General features: G+C 39.4%; 1 protein-coding gene across 1 annotated transcript; it reads left to right on the plus strand.

Moving 5' to 3' along the window:
* Positions 1-1,551: 1,551 nt before the first annotated feature.
* LOC146607830 (hydroperoxide isomerase ALOXE3-like) lies at positions 1,552-24,695 on the plus strand. Its single transcript, XM_085347145.1, has 14 exons — positions 1,552-1,698; positions 1,789-1,987; positions 2,147-2,231; positions 2,472-2,594; positions 2,689-2,792; positions 8,743-8,909; positions 9,040-9,183; positions 10,770-10,973; positions 11,868-11,954; positions 12,503-12,672; positions 20,285-20,406; positions 21,688-21,788; positions 24,230-24,400; positions 24,516-24,695. The coding sequence occupies exons 1-14, from the start codon at positions 1,552-1,554 to the stop codon at positions 24,693-24,695; spliced, it is 2,004 nt and encodes a 667-aa protein (XP_085203271.1).
* The last annotated feature ends 505 nt before the right edge of the window (positions 24,696-25,200 follow it).

Here is a 25,200-nt window from a genome sequence, read left to right on the forward strand (position 1 = left end):
TATATATATATATATATATATATATATATATATATATATACATACATATATATATATATATATATATATATATATATATATATATATATATATATATATATATGTATATATATATATATATATGTATATATATATATATGTATATATGTATGTATGTATGTATATATATATACATATATATATGTGTGTGTGTGTGTGTGTGTGTATGTATATATATATATATATACACACACACACACACACACACACACACACACACACACACACACACATATATATATATATATACATACACACACACACAACCTTTTTAAACTGGTGATATGTTGACGATTTGTCACCTAGCGTAAAATGTGACGCTTTGAGAGTGAGAACGTGTTGTCTATCGCTAAACGACAATAGTATAAGTGACAGAACTGATCATATCAGCACCACACTTGAACTATGCAGCTGATGTTTTTGTTTGTCATTGTTATCCTGCTCGCATACTGTTACTGATATAAAGAGTGTCAGCCCCACAACTAAAGCAGACATCTTATCTGCACTTAATGTTAGTCTAAGAAGCCAAGTAAGATAGTGAGATAAGATAATTATGATAAAATGCAATAAACAAAAATATTCCTTAAAAAATAAAAAGAAACACCTCAGTGGTTGCTTGGACTCCTGCACCCACCACTTATCTAACTGCACTGACTTCACCTATTAAGAATACGTCTATGAACCTGACCTTGCCACCATAGCCTTATCCCATCATTAAAGAAGCTGTTCAACTTGAAATCTGTCTCAGGTTTGAATGAGATAAAATGGCTCAATAAATTAAGACTTTCACTGTTGTTCAGCTACATTCACAAGTGCAGTTACCATATTGAACATCCCAAGTTGTTCAGAAATGTCTCTTGGAGCCATAATGAACTCAATAAGAAGAGGAAGTCAGGCATTTGGATTTTACAGAATAAAATTAATACGATTTAATAATTTTTCAGGATTTTTACTTATCAAACTCCTTCTGGAACATCAATATTTCAAAATACAGATCAACGTAAAGATGAAGGGAATAAAAACTAACTTAAATGAAAGGGACCTCTAACAGGACTCAGGAAGGAGCAGCCATCTGCAGCAACCAGTGGAGAGATGAGAGGGGAAGAAGGAGAGAAAAGAGACAAGGATAAAATGCATAATTCATTCTAATTTAATAAAACAGTCCTTGACGATAATTCCCTTCTAACTCTGTAGTATGCATAGTTTTTGCAGGTTCTGCCGGTTCATACTTTTGTGATCAGCAATGACTGATGCAGCTTACTGAGCAGTCCTATAAAACATAAAGATATTAGCGGTGACTTTTTTCATATCAACATTTCTTCAGAGGATGTTCTTGGTCTCATTTGCTGAGATAAGGCAGATTATTTATGAAACTATTTCAATCTGCAATAATTGGACTGCAACTTATGATGGAATAAAGTACTAATTTGAATTAAATGTTCGGTCAAATGATGCTGAGAATGGTTATTAAAATTCTCTCTTCATCTGGGTTTTTCTACTTTAAGGGTGACAATGATTAACTATGAAGTGACCGTGTTCACTGGCAATCTGGCCTTGGCCTCCACTTTCAATAACGTCTACATTACACTGGTCGGGACAGATGGAGAGAGCAAACGCATTGATCTCACAAGCTGGAAACCATCTTTCTTCAGAGGGCAAGTGAGTCTGAAACCCCTCTGCATATTAAAACTATTTAAAACTACATGTGATGTGGATCTTTTGTTTTTATTTTTGTTTTGTTTTTTCCAGGTATCTCATTTTATTGTGTCCTGCCCCAAATCCCTTGGAAAGCTGGTGATGATAAAGTTAGACAAACAGAAAAGGTTTCTCCAAGACTCTTGGTATCCTGCCAAGGTGGAAGTGAAATCCCCTAAAAACAAAACCTACCACTTCCCCATCTACCACTGGATTACTGACAGTGAGGTCTATTGCTTCAGAGAGGGGACAGGTTTGTGGAAATGTGCTTGTCTTATTTATACGTTTCGATGACACCCAAAAAGATAACCAATAAAGAGGCAATAAAGGTGATCAAGCAAAACTGCAATGATACTGTATTTTAAAAGATGATAATATACTATTTTTTATCTTTTTCAAATCTTTTATGAAGCTCTCAGAATCTTTGATGACAGCAACAGTCATCTTGGTGGGTGCAGTCGGCAGCAGGAACTTAAGCAGCGACAGAAAGTCTTTTGGTAAGAAATTAGAGTATTTTTACATTTTGCATCTTAACATTAAGTTGCCTGAAATCAAAATTTGGTGTATATTAATGAAATATGGAAACAAATAAATATCACATAAAATCCACCAGGATTTATAAAAAATATCATGTAAAATTTAAGTGTGTTAGGTTTATATATAATCTTCATTGAGACTGCAGATACATTGGTAATTAGGCTCTCCACTCACCACTCTGTTATCGCTATCGTGCCCAGCTGGGATGTATATGCACAGGGGATACCGCACTGCATTAAGGGAAACAGCATTCAGTCTCTGCCCTATGATGTCCATTTTTCCTTGACCAAGACAGCAGAGATGAAATACACTGCAGTCACAGGGTGAAGTATTCATGTCCTGTTACACATCTCTTTTTATCTCTACACATCTAATGAAATTATAAGCATCATAATAAGTAATGTTTTTCTTTTCTAGACTGGTAGAGTTGGAACTGATTGAAATGGCTGAGTTAAAGAAAAACTGGACTCACATAGATGATATTAGTCATCTTTTATGCGCTCATCGAACTCAAGTAACAGGTAACAAATCATCAGAAGTTCATTCACTCAAACATTGCTCATACTTCACGATGTTATATAATAATAATAATAATAATAATAATAATAATAATAATAATAATAATAATAAATTTTATTTATGAGCGCCTTTCAAGTCACCCAAGGACACTTTACAATAGGATAAAACACTTAGTAAAACAATGGCAGAATAAGAACAATAAAATAAAAGCACAAGATGAAATTAACAAACAGTGGATTCACAGTGAATATTCAGATTTGGACAGATGAGTTTTGAGTTGGGATTTAAACTGGGGGAGAGAACCAATGTTTCTTATTTCTGGGGGCAGAGAGTTCCACAGCCTGGGAGCAGAGCAGCTGAAAGCTCTGCTTCCCATGGTGGTGAGGCGGAAGGAAGATACAGTAAGCTGGATAGAAGAAGAAGAACGAAGTGAACGGGCAGAACAGGTGGTGGTTAACAGGTCAGAAAGGTAAGGATGAGCGAGGTTATGAATGACCTTGAAGGTGAGCAGAAGAAGTTTGAAAATTATCCGGAATTTCACAGGGAGCCAGTGAAGTTCCTGAAGAACAGGGGTGATGTGCTGGTAAGAGGGGGTTCTGGTGATAATGCGAGCAGCAGAGTTCTGAACCAGTTGAAGCTTATGGAGGGATTTTTGGAGGAGACCATGCAAAAGAGAATTGCAGTAGTCAATACGGGAGGTAACAAGACTGTGGACAAGAATGGACGTAGACTAGGTGGAAAGAGAAGGAAGCAATCTGTTAATGTTACGTAGATGGAAGTAGGCAGAACGGGTGAGATTATTGATGTGAGATTTATAGGAAAGTGAACTGTCTAGGATGACACCAAGGCTCTTAACCTGAGTAGAATGGAAAACTGTGGAGTTATCGATGGTAAGTGAGAAATGGTTTGCCTTCAAAAGGTTGGATTTGGTGCCAATAAGGAGGATATCAGTTTTATCCTCATTGAGCTTTAGAAAATTAGAGGTACACCAGGATTTTAACTCGGATAGACACTCTGTAAGGGAAGAAGGTGGGAGGGAGGAATCAGGTTTGCAAGAGAGATATAACTGGGTGTCATCAGCAAAACAGTGAAACTGAAGATCAAATTTGCGGAAGATGGTACCTAGAGGGAGGATGTATATTATAAAGAGAAGAGGGCCTAAAACTGAGCCTTGGGGTACACCAGAGGTGACGGGGAATAGACGAGAGCGGAATGATCTTAGTTGAATAAACTGGGAACGGTCGAGGAGATATGATTGAAACTAGGCGAGGGGTGTGTCAGAGATGCCGAGAGAGGAAAGTCTGCTTAGAAGGACAGAGTGAGAAATGGTGTCAAAGGCTGAGCTCAGATCTAAAAGGACGAGAATGGTGAGAAGACCAGAGTCAGCTCCGATTAGAAGATCGTTAGTGACTTTAAGTAGAGCAGTTTCGGTACTGTGACATGAGCGAAAACCAGATTGAAATCTCTCGTAGATGTTATTATTAACCAGGTGTAAATGAAGTTGAGCTGCAACCACTTTTTCGAGTATCTTAGAAATGAAGGGTAGATTGGAAATCGGACGGAGGTTGCTAAAGTTGTTAGGATCTAAAGAAGGTTTTTTCAGTATAGGAGTGACTAGAGCAGTCTTCAATAAGGAGGGAACGATACCGGTGGTGTGAGAAGAGTGAATGATAGCAGAAATGAGTGGGAGTAAAGAAGAGAGGCAGGATTTCACAAGCCCTGTGGGCATGGGGTCAACATGACATGTGGCAGGCTTTGATTTACATATGAACTCGGAAATATCAGATAAATCAGGAAGATGAAAAGTGGAAAACGGCTCAAAAAGGAGAAAAGGTTCTGGAGAGGGCGTAGACACAACATTTGATCTGAGTTGCTGGTGGATGTTATTGATTTTCGTAGTCCTGAACAGCATCAAGGAGTTGCAGGTTTCAGAGGAATAGAAGTGTGGTGGTAAAGCGTTGGGGGGTTGAATTAGTTTGTTGAGAACTGAAAACAGAGTCCTTGTATTACCCTCATAAGAACTGATAATACCAGAGTAGAAGCTTTGTTTGGCCTTGTTGATGGAGTCTTTATACTGAAGTACGTGGTATTTATAGATTTCTGAATCAACAGTTAAACCAGATTTCTTATATTTACGCTCTATCTGCCGAGCTTTGGCCTTCAGAGCTCGGAGGTCAGAGGTAAACCAGGGAGCAGAGCGAGCGAAGGAAACAGAGTGGGTTTTTACAGGAGCCAGAGAATCAAGGACAGTGCATAGACAATTATTATAATATAACAACAAATCATAAGGAGTAGAATAGAAGTCCGGAATCTGAACATTGTCCAAACTGGTAGTGAGAATGTCCATATCAATGTTCTTGATGTTGCGGAACAAGATGAGACGGGTTGGCTTGGTAGAAGAGCAGCAGAGAGTGAGGTTAAATGAAAGGAGGAAGTGGTCAGTTATGGGGAGGCTGGAAAGTGATGCCGGGTGGTAGTGGAGCTCCGCCGGCGACGGGAGCGATAGCTGCCCGCGAAGGCGCAGGAGCTCAGCGGCTGTATAGCGGAGCAGTCCAGCCGTAGGATGGTAGACGAGCATCAGGAGAATCCAAAATAGTGCCGACCAGCTCAGGAACATCTTGGTCCACATCTTCGATTATGTGGAGGAAAAGGAGCCAAGCCGGCCGGAGCAACGAACAGGTAGGCTAAAATAGCTCAAACAGTTACGCTAGTGCAGCTCACTGAGAAGAAGACGTGAGAACACATTCAGCTGAAATAACAGAAGTTGAGGACAAGCGTTGCAAGTCAATCTCTGGCAGAGATCGATCTGGTCCTGAGTGTGAATGTTCCTGTTCATTCAAATCTGAATCCAAATAATCCAATTAATCCAAATAAATCCAAATAATCGAAAAATGTACCGGTGAGTACACCGGAAATCAAATATATTCAACTACACTTAAAAACAAGAATGGTTTCTAGTCTGTTTCTTGTGTTGATTTTTGGACTCTTAGTCAATGTATGTCAGTTTCCTGTTTATTATTCTAGTGTTTGAACGTTTTGATCATTTTTAGTCTTTTTCAGTTGTGCTTTTATCATACAAGTAAATCTGAGCATTAGTTCTTGTTGTATTTTTTGACTTCCTGTTCACAGTTCAGTTTAAAATGAGCTTTGAGTACAAACCTAGATTGCTCTACTGTTAAAATATTAGTTTTGAATTCCTTATTTGTATAGCCTGAGAAATGAATAACCTCACAGGACACAATTACTGGGGTTCTTAATGTGCAGTCTTTTGTTTTCGGTGAAGACAGAATAATCAAAAATGGACCAGAGAAATAAAAGAGGTAAAATAAATGAAATATATACAAAGAAGAAATATGGCAGTGGCCTCTGGATTCCACAGCAATATTTCAGCTCACCTGGATACTGGAGAACACATATGATATCACAACTTATCCCCTACACACAGAAAATAGCTGCCCTAAGGTGCACGTGCAGGTCCTTTGCATCATTGATTTCTTGCCAATGATATCACCTTTTTGTAAAAAACAGTAATTCCCAAGATGCATTTTTTCTAAGTTTTGGTAAAACTGCAGTAAACTCTTAAGCACTGCCCCCTGGTGACCAAAATATGCAATGACACAAATCACCAAAATGAACAAATTAAAGTGCACACTACATGCAGAAAACAGGAAACTGTGTAAACAATGAAATTAAACTACTCAATAACATTTTTGTTTTAACATAAATATAAACAAAGAACATGCATTCAAAGAAATTTTTAGAGCTCTTTTTTCACCTTAAACTGATATTTTTTTAAACTAAAGTAGAAAATATTATTATCTGTATACTTGTACACTTGGCTACATTTGTATTAAACCACAGTTTATTGTTTGAGTTTGTAATCTTTTGAGTGTTCAGCTCCCTCAGTGTGTTATTATCCGCCCCTCCTCTGCCTTCTGTTCATCCTCAGACTCTTCATGTTTATTTTATTCTGTACTTGATGTTTGGCCATCTGAATTCAGGTTTGGGTTGTTCCTTTTTTTTATTTTGTTTTCATTTGTGTCCAACATCAGTTTGACTTCCTGCATATGCTTTGTGTTAGTTTTCACTTGTTATGTGTGTTTATGTGTGTGCTTGTGCATAAATAGGCCTGACCTCCCTGTAGACTTTGCTGGATCATCTGCTGTTAATCCTCTGTGCGTTTCTTTGCATGTGATTTTGAAGTTACCTCTATCTTCATCTTAATGCAGTGATCTGTGCAATCCATCCTTTTCTGACTGTGAACTATGGTTTCAGAGTTGGAAGTTCCAATTCTGAGCCCAACCCCTTTGTACTAAGCTGTAGACCACCCCAGTGCAACTTAGTGTTTGTTGCAGCTAGAAGTTTTTTAACAACAGACAAAGGTTTTTGGAGATCAAAAAACTTCCTTCAGGGAAATCCCCAATTGTCCCTGTGTCATCGGAGATTTCTGGGCACTATGTTGTCTTTAGGTAGGATCAAAAAGTTGATTCTGTTCATCTGGACGTAGCGTTTTCAGTGGGAGAAATGTTTCATCACCCATCCAAGTGACTTCTTCAGGCTCAGCTGACTGCAGATTTCCACAAACTTATAAACAGTACTTTTGCACCGCGACTGTTCATTAAGTGGTCATGACAATTTGCATAGTAATGATCATGATCAAGGAACTGAGTCAGCCAATTGTTCATTCAGTGGTGCTAGTTTCAGTTATTGTGCAAATGTACTGTTTAGTTGGGGAAACCTGCAGTCAGCTGAGACCAGTGTTGGTCAAGTTACTTGAAAAAAGTAATCAGTAACTAATTACTGATTACTCCCCCCAAAAAGTAATCCCGTTACTTTACTGATTACTTATTTTCAAAAGTAATTAATTACTTAGTTACTTAGTTACTTAGTTACTTTTTAAAAACACGATTTACAACCTGAAGAGGTGATAAAGTGATAGATCTTTCAGCCCAATTCTACTTTTTCTACATAATCCATCATACAAAATGTAATCAAATGGAAAAGTCTCTTTTTTTAACTTGTTTTATCAGTTTTAATCTTTTAACTTTATGCATCAAGCAAAACATTTAATTATATGCAACATTCTCTGACTTGAATAAATTAGTTTAACATTTAAACCTATTTTCTACACATTCCAGCACATAAAATAAAATATTTTTTGTGTTTTCACTCACTCTTTCAAACAGATGCAAGTAAAACACAGCAGAAAATAAATAAAGTCAAAGACTCAGCGGTCCTTTTGCTCTATTTTCACCTGTAAAGCAGGAGCAGGGTAGGCGGAGGGTTACCCTGGTGTAGGTGTGCTGCGGTCAGTTGAAGAATCCGCGCGAGTGTCTCTATGAGTTTCCCATCACGTCGTAGCTACTCGGTGCTTGCTCGGAAGTTTAGGGGTTTTTTTCGCTGTAAAAAGAAGTTTTCTTCCCACGCACGATGGACGCTAATGTTTTTGTCACTTTTTATGGAATCAAACTCAAAGTAAGGTCAGTACTTCCACACTTTAAACGCTGCACGCTCATACTCTCTCCCGCACTCGATATATTATCCATTGTTGATCTGCACACAGCTGCTGTCACCAACGTCGCACTTGCTTACGTCACTGTCATGAGACATTCTCGCAAAAAAATCACGGTTTTAGTAACGCAGTAACGCAGCGTTCCTACGGGAAAGTAACGGTAATCTAATTACCGATTTTGCAATAGTAATCCCTTACTTTACTCGTTACTTGAAAAAAGTAATCAGATTACAGTAACGCGTTACAAGTAACGCGTTACTGCCCATCTCTGGCTGAGACTGAAGAAGTTATTTTGATGAGTGGTTAAACGTTTCTCCCACTGAAAACGCTATGAACAGATGAACAGAATCAACCTTTTGGGGATGATATAGCATGCATCAAGACTCTTTAGGTGGTGATTCCTGTATTCCAAAATCAAGTAAAAAATATTATTTTTCCAGACTTTGTTCATAAACATTGGAAGGAAGACTCTTTATTTGGCTATCAGTTTCTCAATGGTGTCAACCCCATGTTGATCCGATGCTGTAAAGCACTCCCAAAGAACTTTCCTGTCACTGGTGACATGGTCTCTCTCCATGGTCGGGGAAGTCTGGCAGACGAAATGATGGTAAGTGTTTAATTCTCTTGAACTAATGATGACTGGCTGATCTTACTGGTACATTCACTTCATAATTGTAATATTCAAACTGCATGCATGACATAAAATCATCAGTAATGCTTTCTGGAATTCCAAACAGAAGGGCAACATCTTCCTGTGTGACTACAAGCTTCTGGATGGAGTGCAACCAAACACCATCAACAAAAAGAAGCAGTATCTGATGGCTCCTCTTATTCTGCTTCAGAAAACCCCTGATAATAAGCTGATGCCAATTGCTATTCAGGTGAGTTCAACACTCAATAATACTAATGCTTGACAAAGTTGACAAAGTCAAAGGGTGCATCTTTCATCATCTTACAGTGCTGTGATTCCATTCCCCAACTCCCTGAACAGCAATCATGGCTGTAATTCAGTGGTCACGACACTTTGCATATTAATGATCAAGAAACTGACCTCGCAGCCCATCGTTAGTCAGTGGTGCTAGTTTCAGTCATTGTGCAAATGTACTGTTTATAAAGTTGGGGAAACCTGCAGTGACTGAAGAAGTCACTTGGATGAGTGATGAAATGTTTTTTCAGACCTGAATGATTTAGCATGCATCAAGAGGGCACACTTTCTTCTTAAGATGCAAAAAAACCCATAAAAGGCAAAGCAAAAAAGAACACAAATGGATTTCTAAAAAGAAACAGAACACACGGCAGAAAACTAAACAGCAGCAATGTTTGTAGCATTATTGAAATTGGGCTAGCTGGCATATAATGGTTTGCTACGTGGTGGCTACCTATAGACCTATGGTTAGAAAAATATAAACAATAGCACATTGAGGATGGAGGATGAGCATCAGCCCCCCCCCCAAAAAAACCCCAAAAAAACAAAAAAACAAAACAAAAAAAGACAATGTGAGGGTCCCCGATTTCCCTGCTGGGAGAAGATACTGAACATTGCCTAAATTTGAGTCAAGAGAACATCTGAGATTATCCATGCCCAATCCAAGGTTAGCCAGTAATATCTAACTACTACATATTTTGGATGACTCACTATGAGAAATTGAAAAATTGCTGATCCTGAGCTCTGACTCTTCTCTGAAGCATTCAGATATTTGGTGTATTGGTAAACTGTTAGCCCATTGACTGTAGTTACATCATAAGGTTTTAAAAACTGAGCTTGAACATGTGCTGCATATAAATGATGCTAATAAAAAACCAGAGAGGTTGCCAATTACCCCAATGATGAGGCTTCATTATATTAAATAAAACAAGATACAAAGTGTTACAGCACATTAAAAAGAGCAGCCTGAATGAATGCATTAAGACCTTGGGCCCAGAAGTAGGGAAACTTACAGAATCAAGGGGATAAACACCACATCTTACTGAGACACATATTTCTGAGAATATAAGCATCCGCAGGAAGTTTCTACAAAAGCATGAGCAGAATCAATCAGCTACAGTGTAACCAATACAGACTGAGGAAGCAGCGGCGTAAACATGACTCCTACCTGTGACAGCTACGGAAGCCACATGAGCAGAGACCTGGATGTATAGGGCAACAGGTAAGTAAGAGAGGGATGCTCAGATAGCAGCTATTTATAATGTGACTGCATAATTTAATTGGCCATCAAAAAAGCAATCAGCAATACATTATTAAACGAAAAATTAATTCTGCTAAACTCAAACAGTATGGGATGAGTTTAACTATATGCCAAGCGTCCGGAGCGGGACACAGACAAAAACACTTAACCCTCTGAGTCAAGACCCAGGAACATGACAAAACTCACCTAAATAAGTAACCAAAATATGGTTATTCATCAAATAATGAGGATAATAGATCAAATGCAATGAATTAAAAGCATATCTCTTCCTTCTTCTTCAGCTAAAGCAGAAACCAGCAAAGGACAACCCAATCTTCCTTCCTACTGATTCTGAGTATGACTGGTTGATGGCCAAAATCTTTGTGAGAAGTGCAGATTTCAACTTCTATGAAGTCAGTGTTCACCTGCTACGCACACACCTGCTGGCTGAGGTTTTTACAGTCTCACTGCTGCGTAACCTGCCCATGGTGCATCCACTGTACAAGGTAACTGAGGCTAAACAGTCCAAGTCTTTTGTGCCTTGGAGTTGAATATAGCACTAACTAGTGCCAGTCAATTTCTCAAAAAGGAAAAGATGTGGAAAGTCAATGCAGCAGCACTAATGTAGTGTCCAGTTCCTCTGGCTCATCACTTCTCCATCACTCTGCTTAACAGTTAGTACAAGGTCTTTGTGCTGACAATGCACAGCACCACATTTTGTCAAATGTGGTGCTGTGCATTGTCATCAAACATCTTTACTTTAGTCTCATTTGTCCAAAGAACATTATAAAAATAACTCAAGTTGAGAAAAAAAAATCAGGAACTCTCAAACAGCCAGAGGGAGAACACAAGGCACCAGAGACAAAAGACCACCAAAATAAAATGGGAAAAAACCGAATGCATGAACAGAAACATAGACTTGAAACAAAAACAGAAAGGTAAACAAACACTGAGACGAGAGTGACTTCACAAGAATGCACAAGGAACACGGGAGGCATTATAACAGAAATATGAGATCGAATATAAACAAAACTAAGACCTGGATAACAAAACTGAGAAGTCCAGAGAAAACAAACAGGAAACACAGAGCTGTAATAAAGGACTGAACTAAAAAGAATTGCGACTATACTGAGACCAGAATCCTAAAACAAAGATAATCCAAAATACAATGCTTAAACAAAATTCAAAAACATCTCTCAAAACCTCTTGGCTTTGAGTATTTCATCAGCAGCAACTGGGTGCCACTGGCCCTCTTATTAAGAGGTAACAGTGTAGTAAGAATTTCACAAGACTGCATAGAAACCTGTTTAAAAATTCTTTTTCACATGACTGCGTTGAAATCATCAAATAAGCAAGGAAAAAGTAATTTTCTTACTAATAAATTTCTCCCTTTCTGCCAGCTTCTGATGCCTCACACTCGCTACACACTTCAGATTAACGTCTTAGCTCGGCAACTTCTAATATCTAAGACGGGAGTTTTGACTCGGGTACGAAAAGACCAACACACTGAACAGACCAAAACCTAAACAACATTTTCTTTTTTACTATTGTGTTGTCAAGGGTAGTGTCGTGGATGAGAGAAGGAGGACCCAAACGCTGGACTCACAGGCAGGTAGGTGAAGGTGGATGTTTATTGCCGAAGGAGTGAGCAAACAGTACAGAGGGAGGAAATGGCTGGCTGACTGAATGAACAAAGGACTGACTGACTGGACATACAGACGACATTGACATCAGACATACATCATTAATGACCCGACATTGAATGGGTAGAACAGAGGGCTTAAATACACAGACTGGTGATAATGATGATAATGAGAGACCGGTGAGTACACAGCTGAACATAATGAACTAATGATAATGGGAAGAGGACGGAACATAATGCACATGGACCAAGGCTAACACAATAAAACAGGAGGTGAAGCAGACAGAATATAAACAGTGAACATGAACTAAGAATACTGGGTCAAAGACCCAGAAACCCTGACATGTGTACAGTATTTGCTTCTCACTTGTATTTGTTGTATCTGTTCTCTAGTATGCAGCTTCTGGTGGAAAGGGTGTAATCACAATCCTGCAGAAATCGTTATCCTCCCTGACCTACAGCTCCCTCTGTATCCCAGATGATATTGCAGAACGTGGGCTGAAAGATGTACCAAATTTCTACTACAGGGATGATGGATTGAAGCTTTGGGAAATCATCTTCAGGTTCTCTAATTCTCCCTCTGAGTGCTTACTCGGGTCAACTTTATTTTTAGCGTTTTCCATTAGGTGGTATACCAGATACTTTGTTTAGTACCTACTCGGCTGGCGTTCCAAGCAACCTGAGTTGATCTAAAAATGTGACATCAGTAGACTGCAAAAATCAAAACTTCCATATTTGAAACCTGGAAATGAGGGAAAGGGCAACACAAAACCCAACACCGTGGTTTCCTCAGTCTGACAAAAAGAAAAGTCAGAGGGGCAGTATACCATCACCTTGACATCCTCCATTGCTTTGTTTGTGTTGAATACATATTACATAATGGGAGCTTCTGCCACATTGCTAAACCCCCCCCCCCCCCCCCCCCCCCCCCACCCATCCACCCACACACTGTACTCATTTGCGAAGGAAAATGACCAAGACAGAGTAGAATCAAGTCGGTAAAAGGGGAAAAGAGGTATTAGTCTAACTATCAGGTTAGGCCTAATTGGTCAGTTTGTGGAGCAGTGGGGAAAAACTCACTTTTTTTTCAAATAAAAAGCCTTATCAGGATGCTCATGTGTTAAATTTGGGTCAAACAGTTTATTACAGTATGGTGGTAAATATAGAGCTATGTCTAGAAATATATGGAGTGTAACAACATTTTTATAATATTGTCTTACTACACCACAGCAATGGATTTTAAATCAGTCCATCAAGATGTGCAGACTTTCAGCTTTAACTCTAGGGGTTAAGCACAAAGTATTGAACTAGCTGTTTATACATATTTTATACATGTTTAAACATAGTAACTTGTTGTCAGGGGCTTAAAATTAATTTGAATAACTTAATTTTAAACACAGGTGCAGATTTTAATGCTTGGGTCCATTGCTGCCAATGACTGCCTGAAGATGAAAAGCCATGGAGATCACCAAATGCTACGCTTTCTCCTTGAGATGCTCAGGCCTTTACCACAGTCATCTTTAGTTGCTTCTTGTTTGTAGGTCTGTCTACATTCACTTTTGTCTTCAGTAACTAAAAAAGCATGCGCTGTTGGCTTAGGATCAGGTGAAGGCTGTGGTTAAGGAAGAAAATCTAATTTCTTTAGCTTAAAATAGTTCTGGGTTTCTTTTGTGATTATCTATTTACACTGTGAAACTGTCTGATCAGTTTTGCAGCATTTAGCTAAATCTGAGCAGCAAGCACAGCTTTATACATTTCCCAACTCATTCTGGTACTTCTATCAGCAGTCTTATCATAAATACTAGTGCTCTGGTTCGGTTGGCACCAAGGTTATTATTGTTAACGAATACTAACGAAATAACAAAAACTAGAAGTGAAAAAACATTTTCGTTAATGGAAATAAAACTAAAAACGAGACTTTGCGAAAAAAAGGAAAACTAACTAAAACTGTAATGAGTGTTCACAAAACGAACTAAAATTAATTGAATTTATAGCAAAAATGTGTTTAGTTTTCATTGATGTGTGTGTGTCATACAATAGTCAAGGGTGAAAATGAAGTTTAGTTTCTAGGTTTTTCTCTTGCTGTGTCTCATTATGCCAGCAGGTGGCAAGTACGTTAGTCAAATCGTCTGTGTTGCTGCTCCGTCCACGCGCAGAATCATGTCAGGAAAAGTCAGGAGAAAGCGCAGAGGTCCAATTTGGGATTACTTTGAATATGACTGTGTTTTGGATAAAGCAAGTGTCTTGTAGTGGAAAGCGACAAATTATGAGTAGGGATGGGTACCGGTGTCGGTTCTGACATAAACGGTAGTAACCAGACCGAAAAGCAGCGCACATTTCGGTGCTTTTTTTTCCTGAGCTGTGATACACTTCTAGCCAATCATTTTACGTTTCCGAGGATAGTAGGTGGGCCAGTTACGTACGTTCCTTTAGAGCAGAGCTACAGATTAAAAATGCCCAAGGCGAAGCGGTCAAAAGTCTGGCTGTACTTCACAGCAAAATATGCAAACTCAGCAGCCTGCAACAAGTGCTTTAAGGTGATACTGTGATACTGTCAAAGGAGGTAACACCTCAAATCTGATGAAACACCTGGCGACGCATAGCATTTTTTTTAAAAGCCCAGAAATGTGCCGTATTTGATAGCTTGCTACGAGACCTCACACCGAGCACATCTACTGCGGGTGGGTTGCCTGTTATGCAACATCCCCCAAAAACACGAAGAGGAGAGTCCTGGCCCCTAGTCCTGCCAGTGTAGCAGAAATGATGAGGATGATGATGATGATGGCAGCAGCAGCCGTTCTTCTCTGCGTGAGTAGCTTAATGTTGTTCGTGTGTAATTTACGTTGAGTAGGCTAACCACGTTATTACATTAATGCATGTAAGGTGAACTAGCAAACATCATCATAGCTACATGCGGCTGTCCTCTTGTTTGATGGCAGATACTCCCTTCACCCTGGCCAAAAAGGCTAAAATGACCAAAGAAAAAGTGGAAAACAGTTAAACATGAGAGGTTTTTGGACAAAGTTTGTGTTTTTTCCATTGTTTAAGCACTGCTTCCAGCCAAGAGTGATGCCATATATGCCCCATAGCTGCAGAAAAGGCTAACATTGTTATCTTTTTACAAAAAACAGCTGAACATGAGAGGTTTTTGGACCAATTTTGTGTTCTCCATTCTTTAAGCACCGGTTTGAGCACCGGTTTGAGCACCGGCACCGTTTAAAAAGTACCGATTTGGCACCGGTATCGGATAAAACCTAAACGATACCCATCCCTAATTATGAGGGACATTTCTATAAGGAAAAAAAATCCCACAATCCTTAAACTGCACTTGAAAAGCTCGCACAAGAAGGCTAACCTAGCTTACCTTGAGAAGGTAAGGGAGCACACTCAACCCTAATCCCCAGAAACAGAATCTAACCCCAGGCCAGGCAGTGTGATGCATCCCGAGACAACAGGACGGGGATATCTACACAACTGTGTGAGCCTTCAAGAAGTTTATCAATTCACTTGAACCAAAATATGAACACCCGGTGCTGCAAGAGTTAATAGTCTCATTCGGGCTAAGATATACCTTTTATAGTTCAAATCAAATCAAATCAAATCACTTTTATTGTCACATCACATGTGCAGGTACATTGGTACAGCACATGTGAGTGAAATTCTTGTGTGCGAGCTTCACAAGCAACAGAGTTGTGCAAAATACAATAATATAAACAAGTTGCCTGGTATCAATGGTTGTTCATCTGCCCTAATTTATTTATTTATTTATTTAAAGAACCCATAGGTGGGAATGTGAGTTGTCTGTCTCTGCGTGTTAGCCCTGCGACAGACAGGCGACCTGTCCAGGGTGCAGGGTATGGTAGCTGGAATAGCAACATACCCAAGGATAAGCAGAAGAGCATGACTGATATGATGAAACTGGGATTTTGTTTCACTTAATTATTGCAAACACAGCTAAAACTATAACTGAAACTAATCAAAACTAAACTGAAACTAAGGATTAAAAAAAAAACGAATCTAGCAAACAATTGGTAAAAACTAATTAAAACTGATATAAAATTGAAAATCTGAAGTCAAAACTAAATAAAATTAAAAACTAATGAAAATTGCAAAACTATTAAAACCCTGGTTGGCACCCATAAATGCCCATGCTACAACGCTGTCAATCAATCAATCAATCAATCAATCAATCAATCAATCAATCAATCAAGGCTTTATTCGCCACGTGCAGAGTTCAGCTGAGACAGTGTCCTTCGCCCTGTTAGGCTAAGTAAACAGTCTTCCAGCCAGCCCAGGTGGCCTTGCGTGGACTGGGAAGGAACAGTCTAAACACAGTCATTATCAGGGTGTTTTTGTTTGGCTCCAGCCTTGAGACTGCAGCTGGCGCCGAAAGGGTATCCGCATGAAGTGATGGTGTTTTTTACTTTAGTGCGAACAACTCATATGAATTTCAAAGCTGTTCTAACAGTCCAACACTGGTCTCTCAATCTCCCGTTGGAGAGCCATGAGCTTCTCTATGATGTTATCAAACTTGCTCTCCTTGATGTTGTCATTCTTGTGCTCAAAGAGCCAATTCTGAGAACTCACGACCACAGTGAGCTTCTTCAAGATGTAATCCAGTTTGCACTCAGAGATCTTATTGTGAGTATTCACGGCAGCCGTAAGCTTCTCCAAGATCTTATCCATGCTGCACTCAATGAGCCCATTTTGAGAAACTCACACCTCTTCCCATCGTTTCAATCCCAGCGGACAGCCTTGTGGGGGTTTGAACAACCGGTTCCGCTTTCTTAATTCTTCGATAAGTCAGGGCCAAACCAGCTCCAATCAGCAAGAACCCTGTTATCATGGTTCCGAATAGGTAGATATCTTCAGCACTCAGGCGCACCCAAGCCCAAACTTCTCATTGAGAAAGGGGTGTCAATTGCATTTAGGGACCAGTTGATCAAATCCATGATTCCACTTTTAGGTTTTAGAGAACAGACTGTGAGAGAGTGTTCCAGGGAAAAGTAATACAAAAAACACGAGACTAGACAAGGACATAAGAGGCTAAGCAGGGAAGCTAAGGGAGAGGAGGAGAGGAGAAAAGTGCGACCGCCTTCGTCAAGAGCAAGAGCAGAAAATGTTTGGCAGATGCTTTGGATCAAGAACCGTTCCATTCCTTCTCTGAAGGCCATCTTGTAGTCTAATGCCCTGCTTTCTGATCACCAGCCTCTTCCTTGGCCACTGCATGGAGTATGCCTCAACAGCTGGTTCCTGGTTTTTCCTGCCTTGTTGTTGCTGGCCACCATGATAAACTGCCCCACTCCACCCACTGGCTTTTAGACCACCTGTGAAGCCTCTGCAACTAGCCATTGCCAAACCTCTGGAGGGGTCCAGTCTCCTTGACCGTCACTAGCCCCCTATCAAGCCACAGGAGGGGTTCCATCTTCTCTTCTGGTCTCTTGTCTCGAGGCCATCCACAAGGACTGTGTCTATTATTGCAAGCCTCTAGTGTGGCTTCCCCACCTTAGCTGGTCTCCTTCTCAACCTCCAGAGAGGTTCTCCTTTGCTACTCCTCCTTAAGGCCAGTCCCCAGAACTGTCTCTCACATTATTCCTCCTCCAGACCGTCCATTTGGGACTGCATTCAGACTCAATCTCCCTTTGTGTTTTTTATTTGTGGCTGTGTAACTGGATGTAGAGCAACATTTTGGAAAAAAAAGAAAAAATAGAACTCAAATCTATTTGTTGTGGTTGAGAATGGGTTCACTGGCATGCATTAAAAAATCCCTCAGGAGATTCTGATACACTTTTTATTACATTTTTTAAATCAAGAAGAAGATAGATGAGCAAGTATGGTTATTGAAGTTATAATTAGAAAACTAATTTCTTTCTATCCTTCTAGAGAAGTGGTTCTTAACCTTGTTGGAGGTATCAAACCCCACCAGTTTTGTATGTGCATTCACCGAACCCCTCTTTAGTGAAAAATAAAATCTGATTTTTTTTTTCAAATTCAAGACATAGATGTGTTTTTTTACTGGTGCACACAATGATCCGTGCATGAACATCACCTTGTTCAAAGAACAATACCAACACAATGAACAAACTTACAACAAATTACATACCTGCAAATCAGTGTGACTTCTGCTGTTGCCTTTGAGAGACCAGTTCAGATATGCGTGGCTTTACCTTGGCAAGTGCCAGTCTCATGTCATTTTCACGGCAAAGTCTGTTCCTTTTCTTTGTTTTTATGTCCAGCATCCTCGAAAAGGATTGCTCGCAAAGATATGTTGTAACAAATGGCATAAAAAAATCCAGGGCTTACTTAGCAATAACTGGATACTTGTCCATTTGTCGACACCAAAACTTTGAGAGCGTTGTTGTTCTGAAGAGTTGCTGTTGAACCTGGCTCTGCTGAAATTTAATGATTTCGTCAAGGTATTTATCATTGACATCTGCTGTCTAATCAGCAAAAGTGAATGGCTGTCTCACCCATGCTGGATATGACTCTCTCGTAGGAAAATATCTGTCGAGAGACATTGCAAGCTCATCTAAGTGCGTTGCAATAGTTTGCTTCAGTTCCGTGAATACAGAAATATCTCCGATTCCAGACACATCTTCGATCTTACTTACACAGTTGTCCAGAAGGGGGAAGTTTGCGAAGTTGTTGTTCTCTGTTCGTCGTTTCCATAACGGTAGCTTTTTTTGAAAAGCTAATCCGGCTTAGATTAGCAACGTCTGTGCTCTCATCGAGTTGATGGCTGAATTTTGCTGGGCTTGAAATCAGATCTGCGAATACTTGAGCCAAGATGTCTTTACTCATGTCTTCTATTCTGTTGCTGATGGTGTCATTTGAAAGAGGAATTTGGAATCATTTACCTTCGGCCGCTGTTCAGAGTATCAGATTCGACATCTTTAATGCAGCTGGTTTCACGAGTGTTTCACCAATGGTGTGTGGCTTGCCCTGCTTTGCGATCAGGTAAGCAACTTCGTACGATGCTGTGAGGATCGGTTTGTTAACAGATACAAAATTCAAGAGCAGGCAGAGTGGGCCTTTCATCGAATCTGTCTCTCTTCATCCTTGAATTCAGCAAGTGTTGTGTTCTTGTATTCAATGTCTCCTTGCAGCTTCAAGAAGTGTTCCTTTAGTTTTGCTGGTGCGAGACTAGAGTTGTTCAACTTGGCGTTGCAAATCATGCAGAGAGGACGCTCACTCCCATCACGTTCCGTGATACATGTGAATCCATATTGTACATATTCGTCCAACCACTTTCTTCTTTTTCCCGACATAGTTAGTATGGATTAAAATATTAACAAAAAAATCACACGAACTACTACCACGACAGTCACACGTTGACTACTGCGCGCTAAATTCCGCCAAGCAGTGTAGCATGATCATCTGCAGCCAGTGATGGCCAAAAGGGGCCGTGTCATCACAAATTTACACGATAATTCGGGTGTGTCCGGACCCCGCGGTGGAGGCTCTGCCGAAGCCCTGAGACCGACTCACCGAACCCCTATGGTTCGATCGAACCCAGGTTAAGAACCACTGTTCTAGAGTTAAGGGAGTTTGATAAACAGGAATAGCCAGGCTGTTTTTCAGGCCTGTGGCAGCACCAAAACAACTGCTCCAAAATAGATGACAATTAAATCATTGGAGTCTAAAACGCCCTGAGTAACCTTTTCAGACCTCCAAAAAATAGTTAGAGTCCTTTCACACTACCATTGATCAATGGCAATGTCACTTTACTTCTTAATGATCATGAAAGTGACCTGACAGCCCCCAACACATGTGATAGTCAGTGGTACAAGTTTCGGTCACTATGCACAATTATTGTTTGGATGAGTGACAGAGCGATTCTCCCACTAAAAACGTCACAAGAAGATGATCAGAATCAGCTTCACGAGGGTTCTTATAAGACTTTTGTTTTTAGGTTAAGGTTAGGGTCTAGTAGACTTGAGGTACTCCCATGGCTTGGTTTTCTTGAAAACAACCTTAAAAAATTCATACCCTGCCTCCTTTACTGTCATCCATTACTATGTAGAAAATAAAAGTTTTCATATAAAAAAGATCCAAAGGTTGGGGAAAAAATAGCACATTTTATACACATTAACAAATTTTATGGTCTAGTGTGTTTAAGAAATCTGTATTTAAATTGGGATTGTGCTTCATTGCTTATGGCTCTATATTTCAAAGGTTTGTGAAAGAAATTCTCACCTCCTACTACAAGACTGATGCTGAAGTCCAGAAAGACTCTGAACTGCAGAAGTGGATTCAGGACATTTATGAACATGGATTCCTTTCACAAGCAAGCACAGGTGAGCTTTATTTTGGACTTACTCTGCTCATTTAAAGCTCTGTGATTTTAGATTTTAACTCTACTAGAATTTAAATGCCTGATTTGCAGTTCAAATATATAGATCCAAGTCGTTTGGTCCATGATCTATTCGAGTTCACAGGTTATTGTAATACCTACCAAAAAAATAACATCAAAGTACAGAAGCAAAGTTATAGCTTTTTTTCTGTCATTCACTGGCTATAATGCACAAACTAATGAGAAATAAAATCCTGTAAATCAATTTAGGACAACTGGTTCTCATTCACCAACTATTATTGACCACTAAGATATACTTTGTCAATGGTGTGGCCCAAGTTTTTGACCAGCTCTAAACTATCTTACATTTTTATACCATAACTAAACTTAATGATGGCATTTATGTTTTAGTGGTAAAGGGGTGCAAGAATGCATTCATTTTCTGAACATCACAGTCCAAACTAGAACTTTTATCAGTACAGATTTTAGTGAATGTGAAAAACTGCCTGTAAAAATGACAAGAAGATGACCTTGACATTGAGCAGAATTTGGGTGAAAACCCAACGTGATTTACGGTCCCACAAATGTGTCCGTCTGCGTACATGTTTCAGTTTAGAAACCACTGCAAATAAGCTCCCATGCAGTCAACCAAAATCCCATAAGCAGTTTGCTGAGCATGAATGGCCATGGTCAAATTCTGATTGGTTCACAAGGGGCTGGGAAACAGAAGGGGGAGACAGCAGAAATGTAGAAGAAAAATCAAAGACTAAAAATATAGAATGAACAATACAGACACTGGCTGTGGTGGAAACATTTTTTTTAACATTTTGATCCACTTCAGCATTTTGTATGTCATAACTTCACTTGTCTCTTCCACTGGCTAAAAGATCAACAACAGCAAAATCAGGAGTACCCTACTTCCTTGAAAACAACAGGTAGATGCAGGTAGATGGGCAGTCTGTTACTGCCTGTGGATTACCTTTGTGCTACTCCCACTTTAGCATTAAAAAAAGTGTAAGTAGTGTTTAGTTTAGTAGTGATCCCTACTATTGGACACTTTACCCCATCCTAAAAAATGTGTGAATCTGAGCATTTAGAGCAGTTTAAAGTTTTTGGCATATTTGGACTACCTATATATTATATACGCTGACCAAAGCATGATGTGAGACTTTATTATGATAATAGAACTTTATGTGCACCTACAATATTGTAATTTTGATACAACTTTACTTTGGTTTCCCCAGTGTATTGAAGTAATGCCATTTCTTTTTGTTCTGATCATCAGGAATTCCACAGAAATTCAGCACTGTGGATGAGATGGTCAAGTTCGTCACCATGGTGATCTTCACTTGCTCTGCCCAGCACTCAGCTGTCAACTCTGGGCAGGTGAAACCTTCTAACATCATTTAATTTCATTTATTTAGGTTGTAATAGTTTAAGGCCATGCAAGAACCTTCAAGACCTTAAAGTGGTAAGATTAACCACCTTACAATATATCAGAAATAAACTACAATCACTTTACAAATTTCAATTGCTAAGCCCCAAAAGGTTGATTCTGTTCATCTGGACGTAAAGTTTTCAGTGGAGAAACGTCACTACTCCAAGTGACTTCAGTCTCAGCTACCTGAACACATCCTGGACAGGGAGGAACACAGGGAGTCAAGGAGGCCATTTACACAAGAAGGGAAAAAACATCTCTGAATCGAGAAGGAGGCCTAAGGGTACATCTTTCACCGCCTTACAATGCTGTGATTGAAGCCATTCCCCAACTCTCATTAAATAGTGCTCATGGCCATTGATCAATGGTCTTAGATCAGTGGGCTTTGAAAAGTTGCCTTTGATCAAAGGTCATGACAGTTTGCATATTCATGATAAACGAACTGACCTCACATCCCTTTCAGTTGCACTAGTGTCAGTAATTGCGTAAAGGTTGGGGAAACCTGCAGTCAGCTGAGACTGAAGAAGTCACTTGGATGAGTGACGAAATGTTTCTTCCACTGAAAATGCTACATCTAGATGAACAGAATCAACCTCAATTTACTTACCTGGATGATATAGCATTATTCAAGACATTAAAGGCAAAGGAGCATTGTTTAGTTAGCAAAATAAATTATTGCCAACTCCATGAATACTTTTCTCTCAATTTGGGAAAACACTTCAGTTAACAAGTGTTCCTTTGTTAGTGGCAGGATAATTTATAAAAGGTAAGTATACTTAAGTCCTAAGAGAATATTAATTTTAGAGTCTGGCTTGACTGATGATCTCAGGTCCATCTTGCTTTTCACATTAAATTTTTAGTGATGGCTGAAGCTCAGGTGGTAGAGCAGGCTCCGTACTAGTTGGAATTTTGGTGGTTCAAACCCTGTCGAGTTCGAGTTTGTATGCCAAATATCCTTGGGCAAGATGCTAACCCTAAGTAACTCTATGATGCATCCAGTGGAGTGTGAATGTTAGAAAGCACTTATGGAGACATAGGAAAATGTGCTTTGAGTCTCCAGGAGAGTAGCAAGTGCTACATAAGAACCAGTGCCCACTCACATCCTGGGCCATTTGACCTAAGGCTATGTCCACACGAATGCGTTTTCAAACGAAAATGCATCGTTTTCCAGACTGAGCCGGCATTTTCCTCAAGGAAAAACACAGTGTTTTGGAAACGCTCTCGAAAATGGATACATTTCAAACTGGAGGTGTCCTGTCGCAGTGTGGGCGCTGGAAAACGCAGACTTTCTAAAACGATGACGCATTTTAGTCATGTGATGCAGTCATGTGACCAATTGAACAAAGGGCATTATACAGCAGTTGTTTTGATTGCTCTCAATTTTAACAGCCCTATTAAAGATTAATATCAGTATTTACATGCTCCAGATAGCTTTTCTTCAAATTGTTTAATTCTCACTCGCTTTTGTGCTTGAATATAGGCGTTTTTGGCCATTTCAATGTGGATGCACAACTCTTTGAAAACTACTGAAAACGGTAGTGTGGACACAGAGCGTTTGCTATATGTGGAAGGAAATCGTAACCTAGGACAAGCTGATGGCATAAAATGTAAGCACAACTCCTCCGGTTTCATATGCAAAAAAAAAAATTTGCGGTAGCTTACGTGTTTCCAGTTCTACAGGGATTTAAAAATAGTTAAGCAAAATGGAGCGTGCCCACTCTGACCAATTTAAGATGGTTAAAGTGTCTGGGAAGGAATCTCAAAATTGGATTATAGATGGCAGACAGTTGGTGTCATAAACCACCACCTCTGTTCAAGGATGATCATCCACAGTGGACAAAGATGAATTCTTTCATTACTCATCTGTCTTCTCTGTCCAAAATGCGAACATTGGCATCCTCAAAAGAGTGACCTTTGTTGTTCAGATGCAGAGGAACATCTTGAACGTCTTGCCTGTCGACGTGACTCTTCTATGTTGTCCCATGTGTTTATGAAGTGGCTGTAGAGATCAAAAGAGTTAGGGTTGATGGTATTCACATTTTGGACAGAGAAGACAGAGATGGTTTGAAAGAGGAGTGAAAGAAGCCATCAATGTCCACTGAATGACCAATAAACAGGGGTGGTGTTGGCTACCTACAATGCAATCTTGAGATCCCTTTCTAGTCCAGTCACCTTCATTCAAGCTCTTAAAGATCTCTTCATCAAATATTTCTAGTTTTTGGGTCAGCAATTTAAGGATGCACTCTTTTCCTTCATGTTTGTCCTTAATCAAGTTAGAGCCTAATGTGTATTACACCCCTTGACTCTCCAGGCTTGACCAAACACCAATATCACACTGCTATGTGCTTCAGAGCCTATTAATGACCTTTCCTTTACTCCTTCAATGCAGTACGACTTTGGGGCCTGGATGCCCAATAGTCCTGTCACCTTGCAGCTTCCCCCACCAACTAAAAAGGGGAAAGCAAGTGAAAAAAGCATGATAGATACATTCCCCAATATTCAAACAACAGTTCATGGCATGGCCGTCATGTGGCTACTCAGCAAGCAGTCCTCTGACTCTGTAAGTGTTCAAGTTATGTAATGTACATCAAAATGTCAAATTCAAAAGTCATACAACTATGCATTTTGAGTGGAAGAAGCAAAACATGCCAGTGATCTCATATCTATCTCATCAGATCTTTCTTGGCCAGTACCCAGAGGAGCATTTCACTGAGGAGGTTCCCTGCCAAAAAATAAAGGATTTCCAAGTAGAGCTCAAAAGGCTGAGTGCAGAGATCAAAGCCAGAAACTCAGTGTTGGACCTGCCATACACATACTTGGATCCTGACGTGACTGAAAACAGTGTGTCCATTTGAATATTAGAAGGCAGCTTCTCTTCCTTTAGTTCAGTAACAAAAACAGAAAAGAAAGTGAAGTTTGAGCTCTGCCTGAAACTCATTCTATTGATTTAACTTTAGTTTACCAGCAATTTCTAAAATATTCTTCTGAGTTAATACAATGACCAGGTTTTATGTTTCAGGTTTTATGTTTCATAATTAGAAAATATATCAGTGGAAAGAGTGTTTCTGATTTATAATGATTTCTACTTTTTTAATCATAATTTTAAAGCTGTTTCTCTCTTTGATAATGAAAAGGTAAATACGTAGATAGAAAGCTGCTAGGGTGAGAAGGGCTTTAAGAAATAAGGTCTCCTTTGCACTTCTCTGGTTTTTAATTCTCAATTTTGTTTCAATACAAGCTTTATATAATCAATATTTTTGTCTTATTGCAGTGTATTGCATGAATCCATAAAAAGTGTACCTACTTTGAAATAGGAAAATTAATAGCTATCTATATCATTTTTAGAGATCATAGAGATTT

This window comes from Diplotaxodon limnothrissa, linkage group LG23, assembly GCF_057381915.1.
Source record: "Diplotaxodon limnothrissa isolate DT_005_m linkage group LG23, D_limnothrissa_male_GT1.1, whole genome shotgun sequence".
NCBI classification, from domain to species: domain Eukaryota; kingdom Metazoa; phylum Chordata; class Actinopteri; order Cichliformes; family Cichlidae; genus Diplotaxodon; species Diplotaxodon limnothrissa.